Here is a 26,732-nt window from a genome sequence, read left to right on the forward strand (position 1 = left end):
GAGCAGAAGCCAGGGGGAGTTGCAGTGACGCGCCCGTGAGCTCCGCCGGCAGCCAGCTGTGCCTGAGTGACCGAGCCCCAGGCCGAGAGGCCGGGGGCACCCCACCTCCGAAGTGGCCCGAGCGAGCCCCAGGCTCCAGGCCCCGATAAGCGGCCGTCAAGGAGTGAGCCGGTGTGTACCCGGACGCCCACCCCCACACACAAAGAACCATCAAGGCACCGATACCTGAGGGAGTCCGCCACTGGCAGGGGAAGTGGTGGTGGGTGGAGATAGGCCTCCAAACCTTGGAGGGCCTGAGATGTCCCCAGAGAGGTGGCGTCTGATACCCAACCTGACATATAGACACAGACATACAGGCACACACATATGCAAACATCCATTCCCACCCTCATGCTCTAATATGCACTTAATATTAATATTAAATAAATTCTTACAACAGCTGATCAAGCTTAAACGTGCTGCTGTTGTTTAGCGCGACATCCGCTGGTTTCCTCTTTCGGCGCAAAGTGAGCGATAAACAAGAGAGACGATCAGCTGATCACTGATCAGTTTTCATGATTGAAGTAGCAACAGGTGAGGGAGGGGGGAGAATGAAAGAAGAAGGGGCAGCTGTGCAGCGTAAACACAGAATAACTCCAGCTTTGTGCCTTTTCCATTGTAGCTGAATTACGGGACAAACTGTTCCTTTTCACCTCAATAAGAAACGCGTAATATTTTCTCTGAATACCAGACGGGACGATTGGCAACTCTAATAACTTATGAACAAAATAAAGTTCAACATCAGTGTCATAGCACCCACCCAGCTGTATAGAAACTCCGTCAAGCTAGCTATCACGCAGTACGGAAAAAGTCAGCATAACGAAAATAAACTCCACCTAAACTTGGTTTATATCTGACCCAGAGAGACTGCAGGTCATAACTTCTTACCTGAAGTTCAGTTCACACTTGGACCGGCGGCCGCCTCGGGTCTCTCCTCTTGCCTCCTTTTTCCTTCATCCACCTGCTGGCCTCCACCACTTGCTAATGTTACTGAATCTGTGGAAGCTCCGCGATGCCACCACACGAAGTAACGAGTAACGACCCTATCTAAATCCCAGTAACGAGTAACGCGTTCCTGATTTTGGCATAATAACTAGTTACCGTGCTCGTTACCACAATAATAACGTAGTTACTGTAACGCGTTATTTAATAACTCGTTAGTCCCAACACTGGTGATATTACACTTAAATTTGTTCGCAGGGTAATACAGAACATGAAGCAAAACACACTGATAAAGAAAAACTGTTTTTTAAGGCAACACGATTAAAAAAAACAAACATCAAATACCTCCTTCGGTAGCGGTAATAACAATAATACAAATATTTGTTGTTTTCCATGCATGTGAGAAGCCTACAACCACTTAAGAGAAAAAGTTCCTTGTAAATACTCAACTTTGGTCTGGGTGATTTGTTATTCTGTGCGCTTCCTCAATTAATGACATTTTACAAAGTTTTAAACAGAAAAAGTTGCTGACTGCATCTTTCCCCTCTTAGTGCCATCTTACAAATGCAGAAGTTGGTCTTTTAGTGCATACCAGATGGCACACCAGATTTCAGACAGGATGTCTCATATCACTGTTTGACCAAGCTTGTCACTCAAAGCCCTGGTTCAACGATTCCTCTAATTCATGGCCTTCTGCTTAGAGCACTAAAAAGAAATGTTTTTCTGATCCTGCTAGTAGGGCTGGGCCATATCATACCGTTCGTGGTAATACCGGTATAATGTTAGGCAATGATAAGAAAAAGAAATATCGCGATAGAATATGGGTAAGACACGCATGCGCAGTGCCTTTGTTTTCATACGCACATGGCAGAAAAAGCCTGGCGGCGACGAAGAATGAGAGAGGCGAAAGTGGATCGTTGAATGAAACAGATGAACCAGAATTGGTTTGTAAAAATGCTGCAACTTCAGTGGTGTGGAACTGGTTTGGCTTTCGTCCGTCAGATACACACCAAAGCACAATTTTTGGTAGAGCATGTTAGCGGGCCATTGTTATTACTGTTTTCTTCGGAGTTGCTCTTCAAATCCTTTGATTTTCTGAAAAATCACACAATAATGATTTAAATGTTGAGTCTCATGCCTGTTTAAGCTACACATTTTCTAGTATGCACCTGTATGACAGAATGCTGAGGAACTCTTACATTAAGCCCTTTAGTACAGTACTAATTACGATATTGCCGTTCGTGCTGCCTCACTAGGTGAGGAAATTACTGCAATCAAGGAATAATCTGCTCTCGAAGTCAAGAGGCCATGCCCTAATGAAAAGTAGAGAGAGATGTGTACATTTGTGTATGTGGTGTTTTTATCTTTGTTTTTATTTTTTCTTTACAGCGATTATTCTACTCATGTCTCAACTCTGTTCTGTCTGATGTTGTTTGGTTTCTTTTATGTTCTTTATTGTAGTAGTTTTCTAATTTGTCAGTGCAATGTATACGTCCTGGTACTGGGGACATAGCTATTAGTAATGAATGCACCGAGGGGTTTCCAAAGCACTCCTTTTTTCTGTTTTCTTTTTTTTAATAAACTGAGCTCATGGACATATAGCTTTGAGCACAAGTTTAATGCATTAGTGATGTAAAGTCACAGTTTCCCACTGAGAGGCTTACAGATAAACAATGAGATATGCCTGTCATGTCTTTCTTATAAGATTTAATGATGCACTATAAACATGACTATTAGTAAGCCTAAGGGCATAATGATAATCAACATCCAAGGCCTTAGGAATTGATGCCCTATACATCATATCACCGTATTCCTAAACAGAGAGACAGCTTCAGCTGTTTTCGTTTTTTTTTTTTTTTTTCTCCTGCAAACGATAGGAAAGTTTCATTTCTGTCTTAATTTCTTAACTAGATTGCCTGTGTGATGTTTGAATGTACATACAGCCATCATAATATTGAAACTCTGTTTTTTCCAATCATGCCACCAAAACAGCTTTTCCTTTTAAGGCATGGATACAGAATTTCTAGCTGTGTTGTCTGGTGGCTGGCACAAGAACTTTGGCAGTGAAGTCTTAGGGACTTGTTTTAGGGGCTTGAGTCTTCATGGATTGATTGGCGTTCCAGTGCACGAGTGGATACTCGCCTTGCTTGGGATCTCTTGGGAGGCAGAGTTATAATGCCTTAGGCTCTTTGTTTTGTTCCTCCAGCCCTTCTTGGCTAGCTTTTGCAATGTGGCAGGGCATCATGCCTTGCTGTGGACAGCTGCTGCTGTCAGGCGGTGGGTGTTCAGTGGTGAGGTGAGTGGTCAAATTATGTGTCTGTGAAGGTTCTCAGTCATCCAGGTCATCGTAGTCAAAGGAGCTTGCAAAGAAAAGCGTCTGGACTTCTTTAAGTTGCTTGAAGACGTTTCACCTCTCATCCGAGAAGCTTCTTCAGTTCTAAGGTCAAATGGTGGAGAGTCCCAGATATAAACCTCTTTCAAACCATCAAAGGACAGATGGTTTTGAAAGAGGAGTGAAAGAAGCCATCTATGTCCACCGTGAGCGACCATCTTTGAACAGAGGCGGGGGTTTACAACACCAACTCTCTGCCATCTATAATCCAGTTTTGAGATCCCTTCCCAGACGCCTTAACGCCCACTCACATCCTGGGCCATCTGACCTCAGGAATTCGCATGATAAGGTGGGGCCAGGTTTCACAATGAACACACCCGAAACTCTGGCTGATTGGGACCCACGCCCAGTTTCACACCTTGGCTCAGGCGATTAGAGGATCATCAGGGGGTCCTTTTGTCCCTCTGTGGGGTCACTCCCACTAGGTTTATATCTGGGACTCTCCACCATTTGACCTTAGAACTGAAGAAGCTTCTCGGATGAGAGGTGAAACGTCTTCAAGCAACTTAAAGAAGCCCAGACGCTTTTCTTTGCAAGCTCCTTTGACTGGTCAAATTATGGTTATTTTCCAACACCATACCCTCACTCTATAAGGTATGGTATAAAGTTCACAAAGGTCAAATGCAGTTTGTGAAACTACATGGGTACACAATCCTGCTTCCAGCTGGATTTTGTAGTATGCACACTAGCATGCTTTTCTGTTCATGCATGATCTAATACATACTTGGAGAGAACTGCTGAAGTTTATAAAGAAAAAGAATAAATTCTTTATATTGTCGCTAACTGTGTGTCTGTTTTAAAATGTAGGCAATTAGCTGCTTACAGTGAGAGCTCAGTTTTTATACTTCATTTTAAAAGTGTAACTAATGATGTCCATTACCCAAGCCTCAGGTTTAATTTTCCATAAGAATCTCCTACATTAAATTATGTAGATGTGTTGGGTATTGCATAGTTTGTTGTAGTCTTTGTTTATTAGTGAATGCTAGATATATATATTGAAACACTTGTAATGAAATGTTATTTGTAAAACTAATATAGCCTGCCATTACAGCTGCTGTTGTGGATTGCCACAACCTTCACAGCCATCCTGCAGACATGTACAGCAACTTTAATAACTGCTGCCATTTATTTAGACTCTCTTTCCTGTCAGTCTTTGCAAACTAACTTAAATAATTTCTTCCTTTAAATTTTCAACATGTCTAAAAGTACCACCTCGGTACAAGACTGTTCAAAGAAGTCTTATCATTAATTAACGCTAAAATGTTAAATATGATTGATGTATCTCTATCACTGGATAAGGTACCACAAGCTTTTAAGGTGGCTGCAATTAAACCACAGCTTAAAAAGCCGTTACTTGATCCAGCTGTTTTTGCTCATTATAGACCAATCTTCAGGCGTCCTCCTATTTCAAAAAATTTTGAAACTGCTAATTGATCATTTGCAGAGGAACAGAAGTTTCAGTCAGGTTTTAGCATTTCACTGAAACAGCACTAGTGAAGATTACCAATGACCTTATGGCCTCTGACAGTGGACTCATCTCTATGCTTGTCATGTTCGACCCCAGCGCAGCATTTAATATCTTTTCTCTGTCCCCTAGCCCCCAACCGGTCACAGCAGATGGCTGTCCCTCCTTGAACCTGGTTGTGCTGGAGGTTTCTTCCTGTTAAAAAGGGAGTTTCTCCTTCCCACTATTACAAAGTGCTTGCTCATAGGGGTCATCTGGTTCTTGGGGTTTTTTTCTCCAAAATACTGTAGAGTTCTTACCTTAGTGCCTAAAGTCCCTTGATGCGACTCAGGCTCGATATATGGAATTATATACATAAACCTGAAAGGAACTGCACTGTGTGTGATGAATGCCTGTATCATTTAGAATACCTATATAAATTGAAATTACATTCATATTATTTATATTAAGAAGTTATGCGTTGATCCTGAGGGGTTCTTTAGATTAGGTCTGCCAGGCTCCCTGATTAAGATATAATAAGGCTGTAGAGAACCCTTTTTAAATGGTCAGAAGCAGTAGTCAAGCAATGAGTGTTAAAATCCCCCAAGACTCAGATTTCAGCCATACATGTCTTCAGTCATTTTTCTGATATTATGTATTAAACGTCATTGCAAATGCTTACTGGATGACTAAATGTAAAGTGCTTAATGGCTCTGACGCTTTTCCGTAAAGGCTGCTGTCTGTAGTTGTCTATAGTTTGTTACCTTTGGAGAGCATTATAGCATTGGCCATATATGATCTTTTTTTTTTGTTTTTGTAAGTAATGCAGATTCTTTGTCTGAGGTTTTCATTAGCTTAGCAATACTGTATGCTAAAGTAGTAGAAAGCAATGCGGTCTCAAAGGTTTTTTTTTTTTTGGGCAACGCATGACTGAAAATGCCTTATTAGCATAAATTCATCTGTATTTTTGAGCGAGACGTAAACAAGCAATTGGTCAGGAAATTTCTCCTATTTACTAGTCTAAAGATTTGATTAAAGTCGGTCTAAATTTTAAACAGTTAACCCCCTTAAAGCTGAAAATTTGCACTTCAATCACTTCTTGATTATTTCATTTAAACTCTTCTGTGGTGGTACACAGAAAAATTACAAAAAATCAATCTTTGTCATTGTAAGTGGTGGGAGACAGAGTCTGCAGGCAACACAAAAACACCCAACTGACTAAAAGCAAGGTACTGATCACTTCTAAACGGAGCTGTGGGAGTCCAGTGGTGCAAGTGCAGTCAGTATCGTTTAATACAAGTCAAGACAAAATGCCATTGGTGCAATGAAAGGGACAGTCTGCTTCTGCTCAGCTGCAAGGTTGGTGAGATCAGGATGTCTATAGCCATTATTATACTGACTGAGTTGACTTTATATCACCAAGCAATACTTTTTTCCCCCTCACACTTAAATTTCTTCTGTAAATAAGAGCTAACCTGATCATTAGATCTGGACACTCTATTTATGAATGTTTTGTTCCCATACTTGGATACACAAAATTCTCAAATTATGCAAAATTTATTTTTAATTAGTTATTTTAACCTTTTTTTTTTTTTACTTTTTTCTTCAGTATCATCTACTGTGCCATTTGTTCCTGTCCTGGATTTATTTAGGGCTTTTGGGACTAGTGGACATTTCCTGCACATGTTTGTGTTTTATATGCATCAAAACACACTTATGAGACAGAAAGATTGTACTGGAGGTTTTCACAGGAAGAATAAATGTGCTACTGCAAACACAAGGACTGGCTGCTCCGATGCTAAGAGACTCCCCTCCAGCCACTGTATGTTTATGCTTTAAGAGCATAAAAAGCCTGTAGTGGGCTTTAAAATGTTGGAATTGAATTGCTCTCGAGCTGAATGTGAATAACGACACATGAGTTTGTGTTAGTCATCGTCAAGCTGAAATTATGCTTTAAAAATTCACATCGAATTGGAATGTCTGTGGAAAGAAGATTTTAGTGCTACATCTTTTACATTTAAAATGTGGAATTAACATGTCTATGTTTACATGTTCTATGTATGTTTATTTATCCCCGCCCAATAACTTAAGATATATGCTTGCGTGTATAAGTATGTAGGTGTCCTTTAATCAGGACAGTGTATGTGGGGACAACAGTCAATAGCTGATATCTGCAGCAGTTGGAGTAGAGGTAATAGGATTAGTGTCAGACTCGGATGTTCAGCAGGCCCATTCCCACCAAGCCAGCGTAGCTCTGCCAACAAAACATGCACACATATAGACCCCCTCTCTTGCATAATATCCATTAGCCACACTCTTATATATGCTTCCATAATTACTGGCATAGGAGCAATTCTTTGCTATCCTTATTCTTTGATGTTCATAATCAGTCTCAACTTCAATCTGATGTGACGCCTTGCATTAGGGCAATGCCCCATTATCCTGCACTTTTACTGGAAAAAAAAATCCCATGAAAAGAGCAAATTCAACAATTAATCTTTACGTGATTTTGTCTTTCCGTGCTTATAAGCATCATACTTTCTAAGTGGGATTTACTTAAACCACAATGCCTATGATTATTGTATTGAAGGACCATCATTCATGGCAGCATTTTTTTTTATCAGCAGTGAAGGTTTTTGACACATCATGATTATGCTACACTTTATAGAATGATTTTAATCTCGAGTTTGGTCTTTTAATGTAAACTGGATCATCTTTTTTTTTTTTTTTTTTAAACTGTCTATTCAGATTGATGGTGTTTTCCATGAGCTCACCCACTGGTTTTAAGTAACTATAGAATGAAAAATATCTTTTGCAGCACATAAGAAAATATGCCTGTGATAAATTGGGGACTTTTTTTGTATATAGATTCGATCATATACAAGTATGCAGATATTATTCACAGATACTAAAATGTATGGCTTAAAACTTTTAAGCTGCCAAGTTGTGAATAATTTACTACAAGTGGTTGGCATTGTTTGCACCGTATGCCTAATGCAACACATATTGTTTGACACAGACAAGCCCAGTGATAGGTCTGTTCATCCAGAGACACTGATGAACGTAAACAAAAAAAGAGACAAAAGTATTTTGCATGTAACATATGTCACGTTTCAATTTAATTCAATTTAATTTATATTTCCAAATTTAAAACAAGTTGCCTCAAGGTGCTTTAAATTGTAAGATAACGATGTTACAATAATACAAAAAAACTCAGAGAAAACCCCAATAATCATATGACACCCTTTGAGCAAGCTTTTTTTGGCAATTGGTGGGAATGTAAACTCTTTTAATAACAACAAACCTCCAGCAGAACCAGGCTCAGGAAGTGGAGCCCATCTGCTGCGACCAGTTCAGGTGAGAGAACGAAGACAGGATAACGACGCGCTATTGAAGAGAGCCAGAGATTAATATCAACTAATGATTATAAGAAAAGTTGCGCGTGAACACACAGTGAGTTAAAAACTTATGTCTTGTCACATAAAGTACTGTATATAAGCAGGAAAGTACTAAATCATTTGATATCTGCTGCAACATTTGATTGGTAGTGTCAGAATTTGGAGTAAACAGTGTACCTGTAAAAGCATGGATCTATCCTTACTTGTGTTAATGGTTCAGGCTGGTGCTGGTAGTTTAATGGTGTGGGGAATATTTTGTTGGCACACTTTTGGGCCAGTTGAGTGTCTCATAAATTCCTTTATGGACCAAAATGTAGCCATCTTCTCAAAGTGGTTTCTTGAACACAGTGAGTTCACTATACTGAAACGGACAACAAAGTTGCCAGATCTCAATCCAGCAGAGCATCTTTGCATTGTGGTGGAATGGGAGATTCTCATCATCAGTGTCCAACCAACAAATCTGCAACAAGCATAAGATGCCATCATGTCAGAATCGTTGCGGAGAAGCATCTTATTTAATCAATGCCACCAAAAGTTAGGGTGGTCCAATGTGTCAGGTATGGAAAGCCCTTTTCCCAGTAAAAAAAACACTCTGTTCCAACTAAAGAACAGCTGCATACAATAACATTAAGTAGCCCTCTGTTCTGTTTAGGTAAGCCACTTTACACCTAGAAGTGGGGTGACATGATCAAATAATTTCATGTTCCAAACTCTCTCAGGTGTGCTGAGGCTATATTCTTCTCCAGCCTGCTGGCGCAGATTAGCTTATTTCCCAGACAAAGGTGTATGAATAACTTCCAAGCAAATATTGAGTAGAGGCTAAATTACATGTTTTTGGCATGGATTTGTGAAACTGTGCCACCTTGAAAACAGTTGTTCGTGTGACAACACTGGTTGCAGAAAAAAGATGCAAGCAAAAAGGTGTTTGGCAACCTCTCTAAGTAATGTCAGAACAGATGGAACAAATGTAGGCTTTTTATTGGGTATTTTGCATGAGGTAAAAGCGGACTGCCGTGGGTGCTTAGGATCATTATTATTATCATTATCGTCATAATTACAGTTTTTTCCTTCAGAGCGTATCTCGCCTACTTCTCTATTCTGTCTCCTTCTTTTTTTCCCCCTCTATATCTTCTCACTAGACATCTACCAAACCTTTTCCACTTCCTTCACATCTCATTTGTCTCTTCTATTCATCCTCCCTCTCATTTATCTTCTTCTGTGGCATGGCGACCATTGCTTCTTTATCAGTGAGCTGCAGCAGGAAGCATGTCACTCTCCCTCTGTCCTTTTCTCTCATCATTATTCCTTTTCTTTTCCCCTCAAACTTTACTGGTTTCATATTTCTTTCCTACTTTTTATGTCGTGGAGGGATTTTTGTTGTTGGGGTTTTTCTTTTGTTTGTTTTTGGCTTGTGCGCAAGGTTACCTAATATTAATACAGATGCTTTTTTTTTTTCTTTCAGTTCATCCTTTCAGTCAGTTTTACTTGTAGTTGTTTTTACTATACCTATTGTTTTGGCAAACCATGTTTACTTTTTTGGTTATTGCACTTGCACTTCTTACTCTATCATTTTCTTACTTTATCTTTTCCCCACTTATCCAGAGCCCCCAATTACTTTGCCGTTTTATCTTCTTCACAGTACAAACTCCAAAATTGAAACCTTGCCTCAAATGACCTGAACCAATCATATTTCACATAGTTCACTCCCATCAAGCAACTGAACAAATGACATAAATGAGAAATGCTTCCAGTTTACAAAATCACCGTCATTATGCAGTATTTGTGTCCTGATGGGATTGTTTTTGTCTTCCCTTCTGTTTATTAACAGAATGGCTGAAATTGCCATGCTAAGGTTTATACACCAGATTTGGACTACCTGCCAAGAGAAAAATAATGAAATAATGAATAGAGAAATAATGTTGCTTATGAAAAATGCATTTAATCCTCAATGTTTGGGGAAGCACATTAATGTAATCACTTTACATTTGTCTAACGTATTACTGCTCCTAAATTCAGCACTCAAAATGCAAATGTTAATCAAATATGTGTCACTTGCAGTGCATGAGTTAAATGATCTCTATATTGAAAGTCATACAATGTGGTTTTGTGTCTTTGTTTTGTTTCTTGCTTTTTATGCAAGATGGTGTAAAAATCACCTAACTTTGATTAACACAGAAAGCTGTATAGAAATGGCAAAGTATCTACAAATCAGGAAGTGCAAAGATCTCCATATGTCATTAGGAAACTGCTTTGTGCTGATGTGTGTGAAAATGTAAGTTTTAAAGGTAGAATTATCAATCTAAGTGTGTGACAGCGCACCTCTCGGAGTAGTGCAAAAGTCTAAAACGTGTCCAATGGATTACTCACTTTGAACCAAATAAATACTGTATTATTTTTGCTTTTAAGTGTTATGCATAATACATTATAACCCAAACACTGATAATGCATGACAGAAAATTTACATGCAGAAAAAATAAGAGAATATAAGTTTACTTTTTTTAATGTATATGATGGTATTTGTTTAAGACGGCGATGCCATTAAAACCTGAGTTGACAATAGCTTCTCTTAAACAGCATGATGCTTTGAGTCAAATTTGACCACTTGAGAGCAGCTTACATGTCTAGTTAGAGATTCTAAAGGCGACGAGCTGGCGAGGCTGCAGATGATGTGTTGTAAATTAGCTGATGAAATTAACATTTGCCCGCAGTGTAATCCACTAAGCCCGGTGCTGTCAGCATCTCCTTACACAATACAGTTCTTAGTTTACACTTCAATACATCATGCAGGCCCACAGTTCATTACATCACACAGAAGTCGGTGTATGTGCTCACACACTCGCGCTCCTGCGGGGTATTTGTGTGTTTGCAGTTAGACATGAGGCACCACGGGATGTGAGATAAAAGCTGGAAAAGTACAGGTTATTGCATCATTAACTTCAGTTAGCATTTGTCTGCCTGACTTAGTTTCCTTTCATATCCTCTGCTACAGTACAAATGTGTTTTTCGACTGAATAGAGTAGTCTGTTGTAGTAAACTGTAAGAGTGGAAATAGGAGAGCAGGTCTGAGAGATCAGAAAGTTGAGGATCTAAAAAAAAAAAGGCTTACTATTGTGAAATCTGTGAGATTATTATCTTTGCAATATGTCCTTGCTAATCCCAGTCCCGAAACCAATATTGGCAATCATTGTACTAATACCATTTGTCTTTGTGTGAGCCTGTCATTCAGAGAGCTTTAAGGATCTTGGTCCCTGGTACACATGATGTTGTGTGAATTAAGTGTGTTTAAAGTCCCTCATTGGCCAATTTTAAATAACACTGATGGTTTTATAGAAATAACTGAGAACCGTTTGCTTTGGAAAAGGACAACAGTAGTCTCGGGATTACTTTAGAGATGAGGGCTTTTACAGCCCCTGTCATTTCAGCTGTCTCTCTTCAACTCTCTCATGTTTCCCACTCATCTCTTTTCTCTGTCCTGAACAATGAGGTAGAGCTATGATTGCCCACTCTTGCATCCCACGTCATCTTGTTTTTATCACTCGCTGCCTTTATGGGGTTCTTTGAATCACATTACTTAGCCAGTTCCTGGTACTTAATTCCCATGCATGACGATTCTTTCCCTCTTTTGTCATATTTGTCTCCTCGTTCCCTTATCACATTTCATTCCTTTGTACCCATCACATCTACACCTTTTGTTGCCTCGTGTCACCGTTATTTTTTTTCCTCTTCTCTTGTCTTCTCATCTCCGCCCTTGTTTTTCCCCCTGTGTTGACAATGGGTCGTGCATACTGTTTATACTGATAGTGGCAACATTGTAAACTGCTTTTGATCAGTGTTGCTATGTGCACAGTCTCAACACAGCATGTCCTAAATACAGTCCATTGCTCTATCTCAGAACTTTATTTTTTGGGGTACAGAAACATTTACACCTCAGTATTACCAGGTTGGCCCCCCATTTTCCTTAAGAACGGCTTTGTTTCGTTTGTGGGACATATTCAACAAGGTGCTATTCCTGCGCATCCACAATTTGATTTACTGTTTCTCCAAAGCCCAAATGTGCTTTATTGGATGGGAGACATGGTGATTGTGATGAATTCATTGTGAAACCAGCTTAAGAGGAGTTTTGTCAGGGATGTGTTATCCTGCTTGAAGCAACCATCAGAAGATGGATACACTGCGGTCATAAAGAGATGATGATCACAGCATAATAGAGGTTAGTTGTGGCATTTTAACAATGTTCACTTGGTTGAAAGGGGTCCGAAGTGTTCCAGGAAAATACCCCGCCCCCCACCTCACTATTCCACCACCAGCAACAGCCTGAACTGCTGATACCAGGCAGGAAGGACCCATGAGTTCATGTTGTTTATGCCAAATTTCTGTTACAACAGAAAATGACTATTCTTCTGCTCATATCACTTATGTTACTTCCTCTTTGTGCTGGATGCGGGAAAGGGGTTTCTCTGTATCTCTCTTTTTCCATTCATCAGAGGCATCGTCTGTTCTCCAATTTTGGTGAGCCTTTGCAAATTTTATCCTCAGTTTCCTGTTCTTCTCTGACAGGAATAGGAGTGTCACCTTGTGTAGTCTCCTGTTGCTGTAGCTGATCTGCTTCAAGGGTCAGTGTGTTGTAGGTTCAGAGTTGTTCTTCTGCACACCTTGGTTATATCGAGTGGTTATTATAAATCTAGTAGATCAGCAATTTCCAAATAACTCAGACCAGCTTGTTTGGCACCAACAACCATACAAAGTCACTTAAGTTAACTTTCTTACACATTCTGATGCTTGGTTTGAACTTCAACCATACAATCAAGACCATATCTACATAAATCCATAAGGTTGCTGCCATGTGATTGGGTGATTATATACTTGGGTTGATTAGCAGTTGAACAGGGTTAACTAATGAAGTACCTTGGCGAGTGTACATTCTGTTTATTTTCTTAATTCTATTCACTTATCAATTTCTCTTTAATCTTTATTAATAATAAAAATTTAATAATAATTATAATATTAATAATTTACACTACTTCAGCAAACTTTCATCCACACCCTATCATATGCAAAGACTTGAATTGTTTTTCTGGCATTTTTCTAAAAAGCTCATTTAGTATATATGAAGTGTGCAGTCCTGATAAGGGGCTACATTGCTGCTGAAATATTGTAATCTCTACATACAGACTTAATTGCTTCTATTCCTGTTTAACCCAAACTAATCTGATATTTACTGAGACATATGAAGAATTGCATTAATAATGTTTTCCCTAGTTTGATCATAGTAGATGCTTAAGAGGACCATGGTGATTAAAAATGTATTCAAGTGCCATGATATGTGGCTTCTGACGCACACACCCATACACACAAAAAAGACCTTAAAGATGTTGTGGTATACAGAGAGAAGGTAATTATGCAGCTCAGATGAAAGCTTTTCCATTAAGCCACTCTGCAACATCCACTCTTTACTAGTTTGATAGCATTGTAATGACGAAGACCAAATTAGTATGACAAGTATTGTTTCCAGTGATTGGCTAGAGACTAAGATTTGCCACTGCAATATTGTGCTTCTCTAAGGACCCAGAGTTGTTTTTCAGTTGTGGGCTGATGTGATTAAGAGTGAACACGCTCGCCAAAATGTCAAGTTTGTGCTAGGTGATAAAGGAGATCACAAGGAGAGTTTTTTTTTTTTTTTTAATTCAAGATACTCACCTGCTTTGAAGCAACAATGATAATTAATCTGTGGGGAAATCATAGCAAAAAAAAAAAGAGCCAGAATACGTGGAAATGTTACAAACGGTGATATAGTAAGGTACCCACACTGATTAAAAACATATAAGGGTGACTAAAATTGTCTTTATACATTTTATTAGACGCACACAAAAAGAAATCTTCAAAACTTGACTGCATGCGTGGAAGTTTTGTTTGTGCAGTGGTGTTAACAGAACTTGTATACCTCTCTAATTTATTTGCAGACCGAGTCCCGGCTTTCAGGCTTTTGCCATCTGTTGTGTTTGCCTCTGCTTCATTTCACAGAAAATAAATGACAGTGTGCAGGTTTACAGAAATGTGTTAGCTGTAGTCCACCATTCAAGTCTTCTGTGCTTGTTTTTGTTTTTTTGTTTTTTTTTACACTGTTGTCAATTATTATTTTTCCAGCGCTTTCTTCGGTATAAGATGAATGACAGTGACTGTGAATACTGAATTATTTTTCCTTGTGTACGTTTTCTGTTAGTTATATATGTCAGAGTCGCCACACGTAAAAGGTTTCTGTTGTATTTTCCTCCTTTTTTGTAAAAAAATCCACAGTGCATTTTCAGTGAAAGTCCTTTACACACCTACTTACACACATTGCAACACATAGCAGGCATTAATAAAATTAAGAGTAATTAGTGGATTTGCCTTTTTTGTCAGGCAGGTCATTTTATGGATTATGTTGATATTCTTTCTTTAAGTGAATCAAGATTACACTTTCTTTTCTAATTAAGATACGCTTTCCTTATTCTCTAGGTGTAGTATCTCTCTGTAGTCATGAATTTTTGTGTTTCATCCTGTTTTGTTCCTGTCACATACTTTGTATATATTGCTCTGTATCTCTCCACTATTTATAGTGTGCAATACCAATAATCCTGCGTCGTAAAAAGGAAATGTGTAGTTGTCCTTCAGAGTGCTAAGTATTCATCTAAACCATTAAAAATTCTGAAAACCGGAGTAAAAGCTTCTATACCGAGACAGTAACCAAAAATAATAGCCTGGTGTAGGGCAGCATCTCTTCCAAAAGTTATTAGATCATGGAAATGAAATCGAGTCTGAGAGGGAAAAATCAAAAATCCAGATCTGAGTTTGTACCAGAACATTAATCCTCCCTTCAGTTCAAAATTGGATATTTACTTACTGTATCTTGAACAGCCTCTGAAATGAATGTATGGGAACTGTTAAGACCTACATTACAACCATGAGCAGCTGGTTTGCTGGTGTTTTTGTTTTCTCCCAAAGCGCTGCCTAACAGACCCTTTCTCAGGTGGGATCACTAATTTTTCCACTCTCCATTTTCTTTGTCCTCCTGCAGTTGGCCCTGGAGGATCCGGTGCACAGCGTTTCTCTCCAGCAGTTTGTCTATGAAAAGCTGAAGGCGCAGCAGGCCCTGATGGGGGACCAGGGCTTTGGAGCCCTGATGGAAACTGTGGACACGGAGCTCGTCAGGCAGCTCCAGGAGTTCCTCCAAGGCCTCTAAATCACATCTAAAGTCTTCACTACCTTACAGAAACGTCCTTGCCTAATGCTACCCTCTGACCCCATTTTTGAAAATGTACTGGAAAGGCTAACAATCTGCCTGACATGTGGACTCCTAATTCAAACCTCCCCAACCTCTGCCCATGCTATGCCTTATCTATATTCAAAACCTAGCCTTGTCAACTGTCCTCAGCTAACACCCCATGCCCCCACCGACCCCCGCCGCCCTCTCTATTATCTTATTTCTTGTCCTTCCCTTTTTTATAAAGACTGGGTTTATGTGGGTCAGAGTATCTTCACGTTTTTAAAACACCTACATGACAACATCAACGCACTAGAGCTTCCACTCAATACTTATATTTTTCCTCACTTTTTTTGGTTTTGCTGTGAAATAGGTAGAAAATTGAAAAAGTTAAATTAATGTTGTGACGGTTGGGGAGTATGGGGGTGGGGGAAGAATCATCTGCAGTGCCAGAACAGGAGCCTCGGACTATTTTCTATGGAAAAACATACAGATTGTAGCAGAAAAGGGGATAAATCAAACCTGAAGGACCTGAAGCAGTGTTTACAGAATCTATTCTTAAAAGAGAAAAAAATGAAATGTAATTTTGTATGTATGTAAAGTATGGATGATATTCTGCCTGACATTATTTGTAGTTTGTTTTTACATCATGTTAATTTCTCTACAGCTATTTTTTTTAATAATAATTTTGTCATAACCTGAGGTCAAATTGAAGTAACTACTGAGAGAACTAAAGTGTTTTTTTGGTTTTCTTTGTATGGTGGCTTAGAATTTTGTTTTTTGTTTTTTGATTGCAGAATGGGAGCTTTTTAAATGGTTGATTTGTAAAAGTGCTGAACTATGTTTATATATACATACCGCTGCTAATTGATGGTGTGTTGGAGCACTTTAATAACCAAAATGGTCACATCTTTTTCATTCTTTTCACGTCAGTATACTTAAACACAATTGTAGAAGACCTCAGAGTAGTGCGACAGGATTGTGCATACTAGGCTGAAGTTGCATTAGGCGCATTGAGAGCCTTATCTTGATTTGATGCCACATCTTCATTTTGACTTATTCCAAATGTGACATGCTGTTAGGTTTCGTCCTCACTTTAATTTGGAAGAATTTAATTCTGGCCTGTGCGGCTGTTATCAAGTGGCTTTCAGAGCCATTGAAAAGAATCACAATGCATCACTGGTGGAAAAGAAGTTAGCTGTCCTGCAGTCTTTTTATTTTTGTTTCTGAATTGGCCTGTAATTGGCGTGACAGTTTGATATATTTGATTTGAGAGGAGTCATTTGTTTTTGTGTTCTATCTTAAAATGCTTAATAAATAGGAACAAACCTATTTGATAAAGAAAAGTAATAAATTACTGAATATTGGCACTTAAGTATTTAATAGTTGCATTTTTACACACACAGTAGGAAACATTGTCTAAACTATGTCGCAATTTTAGACTCATTTACATAAGTTTTTTTTTATGGTTTAACAATTTGTTTTCTTTTTTCATCGTGGTGCGTGTTAACCTTCTCGAGAAAGCGATGGCCCTGACATTAGCTCCTTTGACACTGTGATAAGAGTTGAGTAGCAGTCAGAATTACAGCCTTATGCTTTCAGCCTTACCTGCCCGTGAAACACAAGACCTTTTTACTATTATGTTGACTACTTAACTAGTTCAACAGTAGAAGATTTCTTCACTTGTTAACTCTTGATTGAAATTATTAAGTTTGTTTTCAAAACGACATAGTAGAGGAAGTTCTGGAGCTATAACTCTTGGTTATGTTTTCATGGGGAAAAATACTTATATTCCAAAGCCTTCAATAAAATGCAGTAATCAGCCAGAATAGTTGTCTTTGTATTCCCAGTGCTTATTTTGTGTAACTGAAAACAGTAGTCCCTATTGAGTTTTTGATGTACTTTTTTTGTTTTGTTTTGTTTTGTTTTTTTGTTTTTTGCAGTCTTATTCTATTGAGTGCATTTTTCTAGCAGATCAGACATAATTGTCCTGCAGATAATGCAATGGACTTGGAAGTTGTCCTTAATTCTGGAACCTCAAGGACTGAGCCACTGATTGCAGTGAAAAGGAGCACGAGTGGGAGAGGCTGAGGACACTGAAATATGATGGTAAGCATAAGGTTTAGATGCATCCTCTCTTGAGAGTACAGCATGACTGATGTGCAAACTCAAGTCAGTTTGGTAGACGCTCTTTTTTTTCTTTTTCATTTTTTTAAAGGAAGCTGTCAGTTAGAAAAATGGGGCAATAACTACTGAGAAAGTACAAGGAAATGAACTGGCAATTAGTGGGAAATAGAACTAGATCCTACAGCCATGCTTGTGGCTCTTTGGTTTGAGCAACAGAAAAAGTTCAATTCAGTTCAGTTTTATTTATATAGCGCCAAATCACAACAACAGTCCCCTCAAGGCGCTTTATATTGTAAGGTAGACCCTACAATAATACATACAAAGAAAAACCCAACAATTATATGACACCCTATGACCAAGCACTTTGGCAACAGTGGGAAGGAAAAACTCCCTTTTAACAGGAAGAAACTTCTGGCAGAAGCAGGCTCAGGGAGGGGCAGTGATGCCAATGCACAGAATAAATATGACTTTATGATAGTTTTATGAGAGAGTTCAAGTGATGACTGAGATTATTACAATTCATTCTGGGGAATAAATTGAATAAATTTTTGTACAAAATTTGTTCACCCTCACCAAAATTATTAGAAAGTCATCCACGATATGCCTTTTGACTGGTGTGCATACTGTATGGATCTGTGTGAGACAAAACTGTAATACTTAAAAACAAACACCAGGTTGAAAATCTCAGGTAACTGGTAAAATTAGCTGACTAAATTCGAACAAGCTTTCAAAAGTGGTGACCCCAACGATGGGTTTAAAGCATTTGATTACACTTTTTCAACATACTATTTTAAAATGTTTGCGCACATTATCATTATTGACCTATAGCACAAACCACTGCTGTGGAATGGCTACACTTTAACTTTGAAATGCTTAAAGCTTGTAAAATCAACCAAAAACTGAGGATTCTATTTGACACAGTATAAAACATCAATAAGTGTTTGAGCTGTCACTTGAAAAAGCATCAAAAGCAAAAGAACAACTTCAGAAAAACTTTGGGGTGGAAATTGTTGACGCTCACAAAACAGGTGGATATACAAAGAGCTGGAGTGACAAGTATAATCAGGAATTCAATATTATTCAGCCATAACAATGAGCCTGGCAGGTAGGAAGTCAAAGATTCTGAAAGATTTTAATGAAAAGAGGAGTGAAGTGTGTCTAAAGACCCCAAAACAACTTCCGAGACACTAGTAAATGACTTAGCCTATTGGGAATTGAAGTCTCTAACAAGACAATCACTAGAATCCTGCACACATTGACACGTTCAAGCCAAACTGTTGTATGCAAAGCACAACCTGGAGAACGATTACACTGCATCTGGAAAATGTTCCCAGCACTTCACCTTTTCCACATTTTGTCATGTTACAGCCTCATTCCAAAATGGATTCAATTCATTTTTCACCTCGAATTCTACATGCAGTACCCCATAATAACAAAGTGAACAAACTTTGGTTGAAATTGTTGCAAATGTATTTAAAAATATTTAAAATTAAAAAATAAAGACAAAAATTTGTTGACAAACCTTGGCCCCAGTGTGAGGTCCACAGCGCTCTGGAACAAGTTATCATCCAGGATGTCTCTGTACATTGCTGCATTCATCTTTCCCCACAGCTCGATGCTGCCACCACCATTCTTCATTGTAGGGATGGTATTGGCAGGTGATAAGTGGCGTCTGGTTACCTCCAGACATTACGTGTGACATTAAGGTCAAAGACTTTTCGTTTTTACCCGACATGAGAATTTTGCCTGAATGGTGGATTACTGGGAAATGGGTGTCCTTCTGGAAGGTTCTCTTCTCTCCACTGAGCAATGCTGGAGCTCTGTCATCGACGGGTTCTTGGTCATCTCCATGACTATGGCGCTTCTACTCAGATTGCTCAGAGTGGCAGGTGGTCAGCTCCTGGAAGAGTCCTGTTTCCAAACTTCTTTTCATTTATATATGAAGGCCACTCTTTGGACCTTCAGAATGCTGCAGAAATGTTTCTGTACACTTCCCCAGATCTTTGCCTCGATACAATCCTGTCTCAGAGGTCTACACACAATTCCTTGGATGTCATGGCTTGGTTTGTGCCCCGACATGCAATGTCAAATATGGGACCTCATATAGACAGACATGCCTTTTCCAATCATGTCTAGCGAACTAAATGCATCACATCTGACTGATCATCAGTAGAAGCAGGACGTCCAAAAAAAAAAAACTAGGATGCTTGAAAAAGTGGTGTTAAAAAGTCTTTGCTCTATTTAACAGCACTTTGAAAATACTTGTGCCATTAATTCTGTTTTCATCTGTACATGCCAAGAAATTTAACATTTTTATACGCCCACTTTGTACTCTTCTATCTATATATAGGGTTTAAATTATTTGAGAATTGATGTACTCTATTTTCAGTTGCATTTAAAACAGCACTACAGCTTTTTGCTTTTTTTTTTTAATATGCATTTTTTAATGCTAAAAGGCAGCAGTGGCAGGAATTGGCCCATTTGTCTTAATTGGTAGAGAATAAATGTACTTCTGGCTACTGGTCACTTGAGTGGCTTATAGAGTGCAGAAGGGGTGATTAAGGATTCTGCACCCATCTTCACTTCCCACCCTGCCTTTCTTCCTTGCCAGCACTATTAATCCAAGGGACTCGGCCATTCATCTTTCTTCTCCCACTCTCTTTCATCCTATTGCTACTAGTTAGTTCTGTAGAAACGGATAAGAACCACAGGTAGACTTATCCGCAAAGCATTTTGTTAATTATCCTGTGGTATGCATGGCAGGAGACCAGGGAGGATTAGCTCTAATCAATAATTTGCATTCTTCATTGGATTAGCTTCCCACTTCAAAGATTATCATTACACAGCAGCATGTTAACTCTAAAACTTTGGTAATTGCTAATTTTCTCATTTAAGTCTTCTAATTTATGTACATTTATCATTTCATTACCCGGGATCCTTTAGATATTCATTTTTTCTGAATGAGGAAAAAGAGGTAAAATATCAAAAAGCAAAATAAATTTAGAAGCCCTGTTTAATCGGTGCAGTGAAGTTTTCTGCTTCACTTTATTTATTTTCACTGTTTTGGTACCTTTTTTTAAAAAAAAAAAAAAATTCTCTTCAGAGACAAAAACTACAGTGTAGACTGTTTTAATACTTGCATTGCACATTTGGTAGCAATTAACTTACAAAAATGCTGTTGAAGGCTTTTTCAAAGATAGCAAGCGAAGTTTAAATATCTTTAATGTTTTTTTGTTTTTGTTTTTTTTACCTTTTTTCCTTGCTCCAAGTTGGTTCTGGAAATGATATCCAGTCTCATTAATCATAGTAAGTATGAAGCCACAGCCAGCAAACATTTACCTGATCTTAATGACTGAAGGGGCAGCCCTGGCACAGTCCTAAGGGTACAATTTTTACACTTTGATTGTATTAGCTTAAAAATAAATAAAATATAACTATTTGATACATTTTTGTCAAACTGCTGAAATGCATTGCAGAATCATGTTTATTTCTTTACACATACCTGTTTTTGTCTATAACTTGGATATTCGTGACAAGTCTGCTCACACACTCGACATCCCTCAAAGCCATGTTCCACTTTAGAGCCTAAAACTCTAAAGATGCATGCACTGACCACAGGGTACCCGTATTCTGATTGCTGATTCCAGCAGAATAACATGCCAGCTCACATTGATCATCTCAAACTGGTATTATAAAAGTTCACTCAAATGGCCTCCACAGTCATCAGATCTCAATCCATTAGAGCCCCTTAGAGATGTGGTGGAACGAGATTCATCTGTGCGAGGCTGTCATCACTGTGGACCAAAATCTCTGAAGAATAGCACTTTGTTGAATGTGGCCTTGAAAAGTTAACGGTAGTCCTATCTGTCAATATCACACTTTTATAGTTTATAGTTTTATAGTTTATAACTCTAATAGAACACCTATTGGATTTAGTGGACGTTGACTATGTGCAAAATATATTTACTTTAAATATGTCCTTCCTTTGCCATGCTTCCACAGCTACCTGATTGTGTCATTTTGATTGTGTGCGGGTTATGTAGAAGAAAAGTATCAGTGACAGCATGTGGGTGAGCGCCCATTTGTCTATGCATTGATTCTGATTAGAAGTGGCGGTTCTTGTCTGCCAGTGGAAGCCTGTAATTAAAACCTGAAGTTCTTGGCATGTGCCATCATTATGTGGCCATACTGCATGTCTTTCAAGTAGGTGTATGTGCACTCATCGTATTGATGACTCAGTGTCCTCGTGTGCTCCTGTGTGCGCATCTGTGTGTGTTCGAAATCTCGCTTCTGTTACAGGAATATGAAAAGTTTGCTGATTGAAGTGTCACTTTGGTCCACTGATTAATGAGATTTTTAGGCAAGTGTGACAGTTGTATGGAACCTACCAATCAACCAACCAACCAGTCAGTGCTCCCTATTCAGAGAGCACTGACATGAGATCGATTACCTCGTGTAGAAATAGCGCCAGGTGGGGGGAGTGTGTGTAAAGTGGACATGACTCTGTCACATTAGCCACAGCAATGATAATGCCATTTAGCATCCTGACCAAATTATTATGTTGGTAAATTAATAATTAATATATTAAGTTAATGGGCAAAAATCATTTTGAATAACAGAGTGACTATCTTTGAAGTGATGGTTGAACTGAAGAATGAATTTAATAATACCGCTTTAGATTTTTAAAGCAAAACAGAATAATTAATGAAGGCCTACTTCGATGCAATTAAAGCTCCACAGTTTGAAGTATTTTTGTATTTTTATAATTGTTGATTTGTAGTTTGTCATATCAAGTCATTTTAATTACCAATTTGGGAATTTTATTTTGCTCATATTAATTATGTTTATTTTATTGTTTATAAAACTTTATTTCTGGTTTAGTTTTTATCAATTTTGATTTGTTTTTTAACTTTCACTACTCTGTGAATTTACCCAGTTGAGGTCGACAAGATATAAACGAATCTTTAATAAGCTGTATGGATGATGGCAAACGCCTAGACGCTATAAAGCTAGCAGAAAAGATAGTATTCATTGAGTGAATGTAATCAGCATCATCACCTTAACTAGAAGTTGATGTCCTCACCTGTAATGTGACCAGACATTCACCACAATTACTATAGGTTGCTCTGCTCCAGTCCAAAAATGTGCATCATTTAAAAAAAAGAAGCTATAATTCAGCAGCATGTTATGTATAGATCCAATATCTAATTTAAAAACTTATAACTTGACTTTAAAAAAAAAAAATCTCTCTTCTTCCTCTCCTGTCTTCTCTGTCTTGCATCTTTCTTTACCTCTGTTTCACACAACAACATGTTTTTTTTCTCTCACTGGCAAATTCAGCAGTTGTCTGCTAGCAATACATTAGCTAGCAGACACCTTTTGTGACAAACTGCCCAGAGGTAGTTTTTGTGTTTGGTGATATTTGTAGAGCTGTTTGAAAATTTGCATTTCATGCTCAGTCTTGTTCTGGAGCTCTAGCTAAATGTTACCAGAGCTTTATTTACATCTGCGCCATGAACGGATTACAGCAAAGACAAGGAGAACTATATGTTCTGAAGTGTAAGCAGCTGTGGGATGTACTTATTTTCTATAACTCATATCTCCATACTGTCCAAGAAAGGGACACCAGATTGCAGAGCATGAAAAAAATGAACTAATTTGACAGTAATATGCGTTAACCTGCCTATCAGTTGTAATTACTCAATAATTAAAGGCTCCAAAAATGCTGTTGTGGATAATTAAAGCTCCCTTCATCCCCTGATCTGGGGCGGGATTTAAGAGGTTCAAAATATGTATTCCTATACAAACATAACGCTTCACGAAGGCAACTCACTCAGTTATGTAGACATCCCAGTTTTAACAAACATGCACCAAAACCTCATCATCCTTGTTGTAAGGACAAACCTGACCAAACTGACAGAGATGAACTCTTAACACATTTTCTTTATTCAGTACTTTTAGCTCATTTTTCCTCCTAAAGCCGTGTGTGTGTTTTATTTCGTTTAACACAATGTTTCTGTCTTTGTTTTTCATTTACGCTAACTGAAATCTTGCAGGATTGTGCCACTATTTGACACTTGTGCAAACGAGTACATGCCTTCTTAGATCATCATTACAAGTAAAAATAGGCTTTCACAACCTGCTACTCATCAGCAGTACGGCAGCATAATGCAAATAAATATTTAATGAGAGCTGAAACTACAAGACAAAATGTCACAGGAATTCTGTCAAAGACCAGAGACGGGAACGCAGGAAATGGAGTTCTACTGTTCTACTTCACGCCTCAGAGTATCACAGTACATTTTACGCTGCAGGCTGTAAGAAGTGAAGCCAACGTGAAACCCACAGGTGGGGACTCCAGTAATAATGCAGTCTTGTTTTCATCTTTTGCCTCCCTCTTGCTCATATAGAATAGAGTAGTAGTTATACTGCAGTCATATTACTGCCACACTTTCTCTCTCTTATCAACACATTGTCAGTTATCTCAGGATATGACTCAAGACTTTTTGCCTTTGGCTGGTTATCAACCCTCAGTACCTTATGAGAGTAAAATATTTCCTTAGCAAGTGCCAGAAACAACTCGTATATTAAAGCAGTTTTTGTTTTTTGCTCATCGTATATTTCGTATATTATTTATTATCTAAATTAGGAAATGTTATTGTATACTAGTCTTTATTCAGGTGAATCTATTTGGAAAACCTGCATTTGGGCTGCTAATGGTTTATTTATTATTCAATTATTATTCATTCAATTTACAATCCTGTGGCCTGAAATGGATTTAGATCCATTATGTTAAGGTTTTCTTTCAACTGAAGATAAGTGATATATGGAACTGACCACTGTATCGATCATCTGTAAAGCCAGGGGGTTCTTGTGACCTGTACAGCATTAGTAGGCTATTTTCTTTCTAATTGAGTCGCTTAATTTATGTGTTGTTGTTTTGATCTTCTTTTCTCCTGACTTAGGTATTGACAAACTAATCCGTCTCCGCAAGCCATCATGGCATCGGCTGACATTAAAGGTAAAACAAAAGAGTGTTTCTCGCCTTACGCTAGTGAGAAAATTAGGAAAGGCGATGATATGAAAATGTTTTTAGTCAAGGTTTCTGGAGGGAAGTAATCCATTTTCAGCTGTGAACAAAAAGACTCCCAATAGCTGCACATTAATGTTGATGTCAAGCAACATTTTAGTTTGAGTCCAGCGCCCAGGGCACAGTGATAACAAACTACCTTTTTCCTCACTGTATTAAAGAGTCGTTTCATTTAGAGAAGTCATTGAAAAGCAACACATTATGACCTATTTAATGTAAAACGCATATGTAGTACTGTGGAAGTGCTTCAGCATTGAATGTTTGGAATTTTACCCACCGCACAACATCAGGCGGGATCATTTTCCAACGTCAGCGCAAACATACAGCAAGAGTAATAACGACAAGAAGAACAATGATTTTCCCACAGCAGATTTGTGCCATGTGTGGAGCAAAGCAAAAAAACAGTCTTGACTTTAAGACAGTTGGCAAATGTGCTTGTTCACAAAGGCTTAAAATTAGGGTGTTGAAACTCAATAGGAAGAGATGATTAGATGCAATCAAAATGCATGTTATGCATACAAACAACCTAAAAAGCATCAGGCTTTTTAGGTTGTTTGTATGCATTAAGTTAAAAAGAACTGAGACCACAGCTGAAACTCAAAACTAGACACTTTGACTATCCCTAACTACTCTAGAGCATTACCCCTTTTTTCTAAACATGAAAAAACCAAATGGACCAGTGCTTTCCTAAAGAAGAAATTTATTTAAGTTCATTTTCCCCATAAATAGATGTTTCAGGCTGTCAATGTCATTGTATTATCCATGAAAAGATAGTGTAAACGAATGGAATTCTGGAAGTGAAATAATTCTAAAGTAATCCCCTGAAATGTCTGGAAAGGAATCATTGATAAGTGGTAGCCATAAAGGAAAGTAGATAAGGCCTGTATCTGAAAAGACAGGCCCTTATCAGTGGTATTATAAACTAAAATGTCCTCTTATCGGTTATTCGCTGTTTAATGGCACTCAGAGCAAGGTGAATAAAGTAAAAAAAAAAAAAAATTTAAAAAGGCACAGAAGTCAGAGTAATATCGTTCTTGGGAACAGAAGGATTACTTGAGTGTGTATATATACACAGTCTATTAAGCATTTTCATTGGAGGGTATTCATGGACTAAGTGACTATTAGTAAAACAAGATAAATTAAGAAAAAAGCACTTACATTAGAAGCGCATAATCACAGAAAAATGACTGAGAATCACATTCCTGTGAGTAAACGTGAGGAAGCTGTTGCCATGGGATTAATGACCCCCCTCTCTCGTGTTGAGCCTGTTCAGCTCCAGCTGTGCACGACAGAAGTGGAGCAGAGCGCAGCGGCAAGCCACTTGCGTGTGCTGTGATCTTTCAGGTATTGTGGCAGTACTGTCCACATGAACAAAATAGATTCGCAGTCCAAGAGACGTGTCTGTGAATTGTCACAAATGCAGTTAGTGGGAAAGAAAAGCAAAGAGCCTTACTGTAACAGCAAAAGCTGTGTTTGTACAGTTTTTTGTTTGATATAGACATCGGCAGTGGAATCCCCTGTCCATGTTCACAACAACGAGGAAATCCCCCTGGAGAATGTGGTGATGTTGCAGGTCTTTGAAGCTCACAGTTTCTGAAACATGTTACACAGCGTGATAAATTAGAGGTGAAGTGATACCCCAGTCAAAATCACAAACACAAATTTGACTTTGTAAGCATTGCCAAAATATTTTCTGCAGTGCTTTTGTACTGGACTGATTAATTACCATTAGGTGTTCTTATTATAGTGACCACCCTGTGGAGAAACTCAGAGGATAGTTTTCTTCTGTCACTGCAGCTGCTCATGTATCGTATCAGGAGTAGTGTTTATAGTCAAAATGAGACTTTAATCTCCACCGTAGAAGGGATACATTGGTGGTAATTAGCTAAATGACATCTCTTCAAGCAGGAGTTAAAATTGTCATTGGCTAATTTCACATCTGATGGGCTGCAAGTTTAACTGTGACACGGCAGCTGCAATGACTGCGAGCTTTTGTTTGATGTGGCTCCCCATAATCACGCTGACAGCCTCTTGACAGATGTTTGACAGAGTGGTTTCAG

At 38.4% G+C, this 26,732-nt stretch overlaps 1 protein-coding gene across 1 annotated transcript in view; it reads left to right on the forward strand.

Annotated features, from left to right (window-relative positions):
• ipo11 (importin 11) overlaps window positions 1-17,284 on the forward strand; it is a 125,447-nt gene extending 108,163 nt beyond the window's left edge. The window contains exon 30 of the mRNA XM_004547195.3: window positions 15,270-17,284. Within this exon, the coding sequence (XP_004547252.1) occupies window positions 15,270-15,434 (165 nt within the window). The 3' untranslated portion in view covers window positions 15,435-17,284. The remainder of the gene's footprint in view (window positions 1-15,269) is intronic.
• Window positions 17,285-26,732: the final 9,448 nt, after the last annotated feature.

The sequence above is a fragment of the Maylandia zebra genome, linkage group LG12 (genome assembly GCF_041146795.1).
Source record: "Maylandia zebra isolate NMK-2024a linkage group LG12, Mzebra_GT3a, whole genome shotgun sequence".
NCBI classification, from domain to species: Eukaryota; Metazoa; Chordata; class Actinopteri; order Cichliformes; family Cichlidae; genus Maylandia; species Maylandia zebra.